Below are 11,806 nucleotides of genomic sequence, written 5' to 3' on the forward strand. Positions count from 1 at the left end.
CTCTGAAATTGATTTCTGTGTGGTTTTTTAAAAATTACTTTCATTCTTTCTGGTGCAAGAAGGTGTTCCAGGTTCTTCTTATACATTACCTCCCTCAATCCTGGAACCAGTTATTTTTTGAAGAAATCCTATTATCTTTGAGTTGACGATAGTATTTAGAAACTCAGACCACAGTTCTAGATGTGGTCATTGCTACTGGATGTCATTGCTTTCAAGTACTTTAAGTGGACAGAACTAAAATTACCATTTTTTAAATGGTAAGTTATACAGTCTCCTCCAATTCAAATCCAAATGACTAGGTATTCTTCCTCCGTTCTGTATGTACATGTTTCTTCTTTCTAGTTAAAGCTCTAGTTCTCAATTATATCAATGTAATTATTAATTTCCTAAGTCCTACAAATTATCACAAAATAATAATTACCAGCTGTGTACCCCCACTAACAATAAGCCTACTAAATAAAATTTAAGGTTTCTTTTTAATCCTTAATGCCTTACTACACATCCCACTGAAGGTATATAGACTATCGTGTTCAAAATTTACTTTAATTCTTTTTTATTTTTTCCTATGATAATAAGTTTGAAATGCAGTTAGGCTTACGCGTTACTATTTGTGTTTAACTCAAGTGTTCTTTTTGTCTAACTTTTGAGCTCATTTTCTCAGCTTTATTGATTGAATTTTATTTGATAAATAAGTAAAACATCAGCATAATTCAGAAGCAAAAGTACATGAAAACCTACATCCAGAGGGGCTTCATTCCATTCTCTATCCTACTGAATTTTCATTCACCACTGTAGGTTACCATTTTTGCTAGTTTTTGATTCATCCTTCCTGTCTTTCTTTTTCTAAAAATAAAAAGATATTAATTATATATTCTTATATCACTTTCTCTTTCACAAATGTTAGCACACTGTATATAGTCTTTTGTATATTTATGTTTTTTATTTAACAGTATATCCTGGAATTCATTTTATATTAGTTAAAAGAGATTATCTTCATTTTCATAGCTGTATAATACTTCACTGTAATGGATGTAGTGCAGTTTATGCAACCAGTTTCATATAAATAGACACTTAGGTTGTTTCCAATATTTTGTGATTACAAATAATGCTTCAATAAATAATCTTGTGTTTATGTTGTTTTGTATTTATATAGTATCTTACTAGATGTGGAGTGGCAGTGTCAAAGGGAAAATGCAAATGTAGTTTTGTTGGATCTTGCCACATTCTCCTCCATTGAGGTTGCATGTAGCATTTTGAATTTTCTCTAGCAATGTTTGAGCACAATTTTCCCTATAATCTTGCCAGAAGAGTTTTTGAAGTTTTAGCAGTGTAATAGATGAGAAACAATATTCTTGTGTAGTATATTGGTAAGTCTTTATTATGAGTGAAGTTGAGTGTTTTTTATGCCTTTAAGGATCATTTGTAAATTGTTTTTTTAACTACCTCTCTATGACTTTTTCCTATTTTTCTATCAGGCTTTTGGTGTTTCTTGCCAAAATTTATTTATATATTATAGAGATTAGTTCTTTATCTGTGACATATGTGCCAAATGTTTTCTTCTGGTTTGCTATTTATCTTTGAACTTTACTTATGATGGTTTTTGCCACACAGCCTTTTAAACATAATTGAATTTAATACTTTTTTTCTTTTAATGCATTTGAGTTTTGAGCCATAGTTTAAAAGTCTTTACCTACACCCAGCTTATCAAATAATTTATCTATACTTTGACCTTGTATGGTTTCATTTTTTCCGTTTAAATCTTTGATCCATTTCAAGGATATTCTGGTGTATGCTGGTGTATGCTGTGTAATGTAGATCCAATTTTAGCTTTGGCAGTCCATTTCCATCCATTTGCAAATGACTATCCAGTTTTTCCAGCACAATTTAATGAAAAGTCTGTCTTTTTTTTCCCAGTGGCTTGAGGTGTCACCTCTATCATCTACAAGATTTCCATTTATACTTGACTCTATCTGTCTCCTACTGTATCTCACTGTTCTATTTATATGCCAGGGCTGCACTGTTTTAATTATAAAAGATAAATAGTAGGATTTAGTGGCTGGTAGGGCTAGTCACTCCTCTTTGTTTTTCTTTCTCAGAGCTTTCCTAAAAAGAAAAACATTAAAGAGCCTTACTTGGATATTTATTTTTTTCATATAAACTTTAGGATCAATTTGCCTAGCACTAAGGAAATAAATTTGTATTATTATCAGGATTATATTCAATCTGATTTAATATAGAAATAATTAACATTTTTATGATGTCCTATGAAAGAGAAAGTTATGTTATTTATTGATGAAAATGAAGGCTAGCTATTTTTGTATGCTAATTTTATATCTTGCCACCTTACTAAATTATTTTATTGTTCAAGTTGTTTTTTTATTCATTGATACTCTTGAATTTTCAGTTATATTGTAATATTACCTGAAAATTGAAATAACTTTGTCCCTCAAACTCTTATGCCTCTAATTATTTTCTCTAGACTACTTTTAATGGCTAGTTCTTCCAACTTAATATTAAAAAGTAGTAAAGGGAATAGGCATCCTTGTTCCTGACCTTAAAGAGATTGACTTTAGTGTTTCCCAAGCAATGAGATGCTTACTTTAGGATTGACATATGTATTTTTTTACTGGGTAAAAATAGTAGCTATTAATTCTGATTTTATTGAAAGTTTTTAACAGGGATAAGTTTTTAATATTTTAAATGCCCTTTTGGCACCTCTGAAGATAATCATATTTCCCCTTGGAAATATTAATATGGTTGATTACATTAATGAATTTCTAATATCGAACCATACATTCATTCCTGGAACAAATCCTAATAGATCTTAGTATATTATTTGCTTAGTGTGGTATTGGATTCTCTTTACTAATATTTTATTTATAATTTTTGCATTAGTATTCATAGACATGAATATGTGTGTATGTAAGTATTCACTATTAATCAGGTCTGGTATCAATGTTATGCTTGCTTTGGGAAAATAAATTCACTGTTTTCCTTATATCTTTATACTTTAGATCAATTTATGTAGTTTTTGGATTATCTGGCATCTCAAAGTGATTTTGCTTTTTGTCCATAATACAGTTTTTAATAAACTTCATCAGCAAAACAAAACAAAAACTTTCTTCATTTCAGCTATGGTTAGTGGATGAGAAATAGACAACTTTGCATGGGCTGTAGCATTTAAAGACAAGAAGGAATCAAGAAATGGAAATGAAAAGCCCTGGAAAGACAAAAAGAACATCATTAAATTAAAAAACACCACAACCTTCTCTACCTAAGATAAGAGAGCCATTGATTGAAACAAACTCCTTCCACCCTACGGAAGCCAGCGCTCTCAACTCTGAGGCCTCAGACCTTTTCTCAGTGTTTCCCCGCATGGGGAAGGACTCGCTTTCTGAGGGCCATTTAATCTTCATTTCATCGCCCTTAGGCCCCCGTTTTCCTTTCTTCTCTCTAACATTGAATTGTTACTTAACTCTTTCTGCATTGGTGTAGGCCTCAGAGCTGAATTTAGAAGTTTATTTCCCTACTTACAAGTAATTTCAAGTTTTGTGAAATCCTCTATTTCCTTCTTAGTTTGTATATATAACTAATAGATGTTTTTTTTTCTTTTTTCTTTTTTTAATTATTATTTTTTTAATTGCATTTTAGATTTTTGCATGTGAAGAACATGCAAGATTGTTGCATAGGTACACACATGGCAGTGTGATTTGCTGCCTTCCTCCTCATCACCGATGGTTTTATTTGGTTTTTGTATTGAGAGGTTTTTTTTTTTTTTTAACATTATTTTTCCTTTTGGAAACTTAAACATTTTTAATTAAAAATTTTAAAATTAAAAAATTTTAATTGTCATTTTATAGGAACCTTGACTTCTGTCATTGACTTTTTAAAAACTTACATGCAGTAAATTTAACTTTTAGTATACGGTGAACTGGCAAAAGTATTCAGTTATGTCACCACCACTGCAATCAAGATACAGAATACTTTGATGACCCTAGAATGAACCTTCCTGCCTATTTATACTCAGTGCCTGTGTTTCACTCACAGCCCTGATCTGTTTTCTTAGTTTTGCTTTTTCCAATACGTCATACAAATGGAATAATATTATATGTATCCTCTTTTGTCTGGCTTTTTAGATTTAGCATAATGTATTCAAGATTATATTGTTTCATATGTCAGAAATAATGGTGGAGAATTCTACAAAAATAATGAAATACTTTAGAGCACAGATACAAGAAGCTCAAAGAGCCCCAAGCAGCATTAAAGAAAAAAAAGCAAACATCTATACACATCATATTTGAACCTTTGAAAAACAAAGATAAAGAGCAAATCATGAAGGAAGGCAGAGAAAGAGAAGACACATTATATATAATGAAGAGAATAATTATAGAAGACTTATCATCAGAAATCATTCAAACCAAAAAACAAGGGAATGATATCCTAAAGAGTGAAAGTAAAAGTTGCCAGCTCAGAATTGTCAGTGAAAATCTCATTCACAAATGGAGGCAAATACAGATATTTTTAGACAAATTCAAATTGATTGAATTTCTTGCCAACAGACTACACTACAAAAAAGGGCTGTATACATTTTTCAGAAAGAAGGACTATATCAGATAGAAACTTGGAGATATGCAAAGAAATAGTAAAATTTCAGAAATGGTTCAAATGGGCCGGGCATGGTGGCTCACACCTGTAACCCTAGTACTTTGAGAGGCTTAAGTGGGCAGATGGCTTGAGTCCAGGAGTTCAAGCCCCAGAGTTTGAGACCACCCTGGGCAACATAGAGAGACCCCCATCTCTACTTTAAAATGTACAAATAAATGAAAGATAATGAAGATAAATATAAAATTTAAATTACACTTTTAATTGCTGAACAAATGGGTGACTAAAGCAAAAAAGTAGGAATATATTCTAGGTTTATAGCATATGTAAAAAGAAAAATGTATGATGATGACCGAACAAAAAATGGGAGGGAGAAACTGGAAATAAATTGTTTAAAGTTTCTTATCCTGTAAGTGTAGCAAGTGTTATTTTATTTTTTTTTTTGAGACAGAGTCTATCTTTGTCACCCAGACTGGAGTGCAGTGGCTCTCAGTCTCAGCTCACTGCAACCTCTGCCTCTGGGGTTCAAGCTATTCTCATGCCTCAGCCACTCAAATAGCTTGGATTACAGGCATGTGCTAATTTTTGTATTTTTAGTAGAGACGGGTTTTCGCCATGCTGACCAGGCCAGTCTTGAACTCGTTGCTTCAAGTAATCTGCCTGCCTTGGCATCCTAAAGTTCTGGGATTACAGGCATGAGCCACCACGGCCTGGCCAAGTGTAGCAGTGTTATATTATTTGAGAGTACACAGTAATAAATTGAAGATGAGTACTAATCCAAATGCAGGCATTACAACTTTAAAAAATACAGTAGTCCCCCCTTATTTGCAGTTTTTTTCCTGCAGTTTCAGTTACCCACATTCACCTATGGTTCCAAAATATAAAATGAAAAATTTCATAAATAATTCTCAATTGCACACCATTGTGAGTAGCGTGATGAACTCCTGTGCAGTTCTGCTCCGTTCTCCTCTGGACATAAGTCATCCCTTTGTCCGGTGTATCTGCACTTTATATGCCACCTGTCTGCTGGTTACTTCGTAGCCACCTGGATTATCATATCAACTGTTGTGCTATCACAGTTGTTGTGGCAACCCTTACTGCACTTAATGATGGGCCCAAAGCACAAAAGTAGTGATGCTGGCAATTCATATATGCCAAAAAGAAGGTGTCAAGCGCTTCCTGTAAGTGAAAAGATAAAAGTTTTTGACTTAATAAGGGAAGGAAAAAAAATGTATGCTGAGGTTGCTAATATATATAGTGCATTAAGATATCTTGAGAGAGAAAGAGACCACATTCATACATGTTTTATTACAGTATATTGTAATTTTTCTATTTTATTAGGTATTGTTGATAATCTCTTTCTGTGCCTAATTTATCAATTAAACTTTATCATAGGTATATATGTAGAGGAAAAATCATAGCATATACAGGGATTAGTACTGTCTACAGGTTCAGGTGTCCACTGAGGGCATTAGAGCATGTATCCCCCTTGGATAAAGGGGGACTACAGTAAGTATAAATAATAAGTCAATAGAAGAGATAAAATGCAATTGAAGCAGATGGTTCAAAAGCAGGTAGAGAGGGAAAGAGAGCAAAGCACAGATAGAACAAATAGAAAATGATTAGAAAAATCTTATATTTTAAATCCAGCCATGTGAATAACTATATTAAATGAAACTGATATAAATATACCAAGTAAAAGACATGCTATTACATTAGATAAAAGAGTAAGGCAGAACTATATGGTTTCCACAAGAAACTCACTTTAAATTTAAAGACATAGATAGGTTACAAACAGAATGGAAAGCAAAATCCTGCGCCAGTGATCTGGAGGTTCCAGTTTCTTCATATCCTTGTCAACACCTGGTATTGCCTATCTTTCATTTTAGTTACTCTAGTGAATGTCTAATGGTGTTTCCTTATGTTTTTCTTTGTATTTCCCCAGTCGTGAATGAAATTTAATACCACTTCCTATTTTTATTAGCCATTGGACATCTTATTTTGTTAATAACCTGTTGTTTTGTGAATAACCTGGGGTGTACTCTATTGCTTCTTATCTCTGCTTTTACTTTATAATGGCTTTCCTTGTTGGGTGCTTCACAAATTTTTGCTGCAAACACATTGTTCTCAATCTCTGAGAGTCCTGTGGGTCTAAATTTGTTAAGGCTTCCTTTAGAGATTTTCTTTTGCATTTGCTGGTATCCAGGAAATGCCACTGATTTTATAACTCCTTCAGCTTCCCCTCGAGGGTCAGGGCTCAGCAAAAGTTCAAACTGATTTATTCTTCTCACCTTGTTGCTGGCCCAGGAGTTGCTTAGGTTTGGGAGAGCAGTGTTGTTCCTCATATCTCCCCTCAGGGCAGCTTTAGCCTCCTAGCTGCCTAATTCCAGGCGCTGGCCTTCTACCTCTTCAGCCACAGCTCCTAGCTTTTGTTTATGTTTTTCTTTTCAGAGGAAAAAAAGTTAGTCATAATGCCAGAAATGGAAAACTTATTTTTTACTATTTCCCACATTAAATACAGGCATCAAATAATTTTTAAAAAAATTCCTCAAAGTCCATGCTGATTTGGCAGTAAATTTCCAGATTACATTTATAATTATCAAGCTTGTATAATATTAGTACAATTGTTGGCTCTTTGTTTAAGACTTATCTGTTCTGTTGCCTCTCTGAGCTTGCTTTGAAGGGACCCAAATATACACCCTGAAATTATGCCACATTGCCATAAGGATTATCTCAGCAATTGAGACTCAATAGATACAGGAAGAATTCTCTACCCTTTTAGGCTTTATCTGCATAAAAGTAAGGCAAGATAAGGGTGCCACCCTAATACCAGGGAAAGAGGAGGTACTGTTATCGCTGAAGACAGAGCCAATACCAAGATGAGTATGCATAAATTGATTTTAACAAAAGTAGCCCTTCCATTACTATACGCATGTATTTCCATATATTCTAGTTCCTTAAAATCTGATAAAAAGGAAAAACCAAAAATACAAAAAAAATTCAGCATAAACATTTAATTGGATTTTTCTAGAATCATTTCAAAGTTAATTTCTTATAGTATAATTCAGAGGAGACTGTCTTATGCTGGTTCAGGGCCCCCCTGATTGGTTGCTGTGAATCTCCTATTTTTTGCGAAACTGGCCCATTTTCAAGATAGATCACATAACACCTAATTCCAGAAACTCCATTTTGGTTTGATTGTTTCAAACGATAGTCTCTCATAAACTTTAGCAACTCCAAATCTCCTTTCTTTCATTAAGAGGGTAATAAACCTGAATCTAACCTTTTAAGTTCTAACCAACCTATTTTTTTTGTGATTCCCAATGCATGCTAATAAAATTTATGTGCTTTTTCACATTAAAAAAATTCAAAATATTCAAAAGATTAAAGACTTAATGGGGAAAAAAACTTAATTGGGAAAGGAAGATGTTGCTTTCTCACTCCTAAAGTATATTTTAATTATACACATATATTATAAAGTTATACTTTAATTTTAGATCGAAAAGAAATCTCAAGGGTCATTTTTTTTTTCTATACTTAAAAATTTTCAGGTGAGGTTCAGAGAAGCTAAATGTTTTAACTAAGCTCATTCAGTTTGCTAGTGGCCAGGACTAAAACAGAAATGTTAAGACATAATACTATATATTTTTTTTCTACCAGCTGATGTTCCTCTTTTAGTTATGATAAGATTATTAAATGTCAGCTGGGTGTGGTGACTCACGCCTGTAATCCCAGCACTTTGGGAGCTTCAGGTGGGTGAATCATCTGAGGTCACGGGTTCCAGACCAGCCTAGCCAACATGGCGAAACCCCATCTCTACTATAAATACAAAAATTAGCTGGATGTGATGCCAGGCGCCTGTAATCCCAGCTACTCAGGAGGCTGAAGCAGGAGAATTGCTTGAACCTGTGAGGCAGAGGTCACATTGAGCCAAGAACACACCACTGTACTCCTGCCTGGGTGGCAGAGCGAGACTCCGTCTCAACAAAACAAAACAAAACAAACAAAAATATTAAATGTCTATTAGTCAGTCTACCTTAATTTCTTTATGAAGATTTTTACTGCAAAATTATAGAGAATTAAAATATCCAAATTCTTTAGTTTTAACTTGAAATTCTGGCTATAGAAGCTACAAACTTGTCCCTCTCTGTGCAGTAAGTAATAAAATTATAGTTTATTATTGAACTAATAGGTGAAATTTTGTTTTCAAATAGACTTAAAAAAGAATTAGAACTTTATAAAGAAGATGACATGGAAAGTGTTTATGAAGCTCTTCAAACAGAAATAGAATTTTTGGAGTTGGTAAGTTATTGTTGATTGATTGTTTAACTTTTGTTCAGCATTATTTTACCTACTGGCAAGAATGGTTTTACTGGTGTACAAATCACTGAACTAGTGTTTCATCCCTCTGCAAAAAACAAAAAAGCAATAGTGAAGATAACTAAGATCAGGCTATATATCTGTGAAGTGTTTTGAGTTCCTGGAGAGTTAGGTATATTTTCGAATGTAATTTGTTACATGAAGCAAATTATATTCAAAGAGAATATGTATGATTTCAAACTAAGTTAAAAAAACTTTAGCTCTGACCTCATAACATTTCCTTGACTGAAACTGTTATTAGAGGATTAATGCACTGAAGGAAATTTAACTATCATAATGCCTTAAAAGCTTTTTATTTTTGATAGGCATAAATTATACTTTTATTATATTTGATCCTAAAACTTTCTTATTGCGTATTTGTATGATTTCAAAAACCTTGAATTTAATTATTGGAAGTGTATTTTCAGATTGCGTGGGAGCACTTTAAATTGCTTTAACCTCTTACTTTGGTTGTTTATAAAATGAACACAGTATTGTCATACTCTATTTTAGTGAAAGACATGAATAGCTTTATCTTAAAATATAGTTTTAATTTGATATATTGCATATTGTTACGTTTATTTTATGTAAACATTTTCTTGTTCAAAAATGTTTCAATAAGTTATGTTTGAATTTATATATATATATATAAAATACTTTAAGTTCTGTGGTACATGTGCAGAATGTGCAGGTTTGTTACATAGTTGTACATCTGCCATGTTGGTTTGCTGCATCCATCACCCCGTCATCTACATTAGATATTTCTTCTAATGCTATCCCTCCCCTAGCCCCCCATCCCCCAACAGGCCCCAGTGTGTGATGTTGCCCTCCCTATGTCCATGCGTTCTCATTGCTCAACTTTCACTTATGAGTGAGAACATGCGGCATTTGGTTTTCTGTTCTTGTGTTAGTTTGCTGAGAATGATGGTTTCCAGCTTTATCCATGTCCCAGCAAAGGACATGAACTCATCCTTTTTTATGGCTGCATAGTATTCCATGGTGTATATGTGCCACATTTTCTTTACCCAGTCTATCATTGATGGGCATTTGGGTTGGTTCCAAGTCTTTGCTATTGTGAACAGTGTCACAGTAAACATATGTGTACATGTGTCTATATAATGGAATGACTTATAATCCTTTGGGTATATATCCAGCAATGAGATTCCTGGGTCAAATGGTATTTCTAGTTCTAGGTCCTTGAGAAGTTGCCACACTGTGTTCCACAATGGTTGAATTAATTTACACTCCCACCAACAGTTTAAAAGTGTTCCTATTTCTCCACGTCCTCTTCAGCATCTGTTCTTCTAATTTTTTAATGATCGCAATTCCACCTGGCATGAGACGGTATCTCACTGTGGTATTGATTTACATTTCTCTGATGACCAGTGATGATGAGCTTTTTTTCATATGTTTGTTGGCTGTGTAAATGTCTTCTTTTGAGAAGTGTCTGTTCATATCTTTTGCCCACTTTTTGATGGGGTTGTTTGTTTTTTTTCTTGTAAATTTTTTTAAGTTCTTTGTAGATTCTGAATATTAGTCCTTTGTCAGATGGGTAGATTGCAGTAATTTTCTTCCATTCTGTAGGTTGCCTTTTCACTCTGATGGTAGTTTCTTTTGCTGTACAGAAGCTCTTAAGTTTAATTAGATGCCATTTGTCTATTTTGGCTTTTGTTGCCATTGCTTTTGGTGTTTTAGTCATGAAGTCTTTGCCCATGCCTAATGTCCTGAATGGTATTACTTAGGTTTTCTTCTAGGATTTTTATGAATTTATATTTTTTATAAAAACTTTCAAAAACATAATTGAGAAATGCCCAGAATTACTGTCATGTTAAATTTAGATACAATTTATATAATTCTTTTATTAGGAATTTAGTTTTCCTCATGAGTAATTATTATATTTTCTTTTCAGACATTGGCCCAGAAAGATCTTCAGGAAAGCAAATAACTTACAGAGAATTGATCAGCCATCTGAGATTTGATCAGAGCATCTTGAATCAAATCTTTGTGATAGATACATGAATGATACCCATTACAACAGATTCTTGTGGAGAATATGGGGGTTAAAATATTCAAATGGTTAATGTCTAGAAATGGTGTGTTAGCCCTTTAAGATAATTTTTTGTCTTGTTACTCAAACTTTAAGAGTTCCTCTGTGGTTTGACTTTGTTTCTAAAGGAAGGAAAAGGAGAAGAAGTAGATACCATGCTCCCAGGCTTTTATATCCCTCTGAACCTCAAGCTGACCTGTCCTTTCTAATGTATATGATATGGTTTGGATCTGTGTCCCCACCCAAATCTCATGTTGAATTGTGATCCCTACTGTTGGAGGTGGGCCCTGATAGGCAGTGATTGGATCATGGGGGTGGATTTCTCATGAATAACTTAGCACCATTCTTCTTGGTACTGTCCTCGCTGAGTGAGTTCTTCTAAGATATAGTTGTTTATTAGTGTATAGCACTTTCCCACTTTGCTCCTCCTTCAACCATATGAAATGTCTCACTCCCACTTTGTCTTCTGCCATGATTGGAAACTTTCTGAGGCCCCCCTAGAAGCAGAAGTCGCTATGCTTCCTGTACAGCCTGCAGAACCTTGGAACAATTAAACCTGTTTTCTTTATAAATTACCCAGTCTCAGTTGTTTCTTCATAGCAATGCAAGAATGAACTGATATACTATACTTTTCATTTTTTGTTGTAGCTTACCTAAGGTCCAGTGAAACACACATAGGATGAAACATTCAATTTATTGCTCCATTGTGTTGGTGCCACTTCCACTAACGAAGGTGCGTGCTTTCACTTTAATTATTCTCTAATCATAAAATGTCTGTTGACAGAGTTTCTCTGAGGA

General features: G+C 33.7%; 1 protein-coding gene across 1 annotated transcript in view; it reads left to right on the forward strand.

The window, feature by feature from the left end:
- The window catches only part of CCDC172 (coiled-coil domain containing 172), a 57,569-nt gene extending 45,986 nt beyond the window's left edge, over positions 1–11,583 (forward strand). The window contains exons 8-9 of the mRNA XM_032281134.1: positions 8,817–8,904; positions 10,871–11,583. Of these exons, the coding sequence (XP_032137025.1) occupies positions 8,817–8,904; positions 10,871–10,906 (124 nt within the window). The 3' untranslated portion in view covers positions 10,907–11,583. The remainder of the gene's footprint in view (positions 1–8,816; positions 8,905–10,870) is intronic.
- Positions 11,584–11,806: the final 223 nt, after the last annotated feature.

Source organism: Sapajus apella, unplaced genomic scaffold (genome assembly GCF_009761245.1).
Source record: "Sapajus apella isolate SASKATOON/1434 unplaced genomic scaffold, GSC_monkey_1.0 scaffold13, whole genome shotgun sequence".
In the NCBI taxonomy this organism is placed as follows: domain Eukaryota; kingdom Metazoa; phylum Chordata; class Mammalia; order Primates; family Cebidae; genus Sapajus; species Sapajus apella.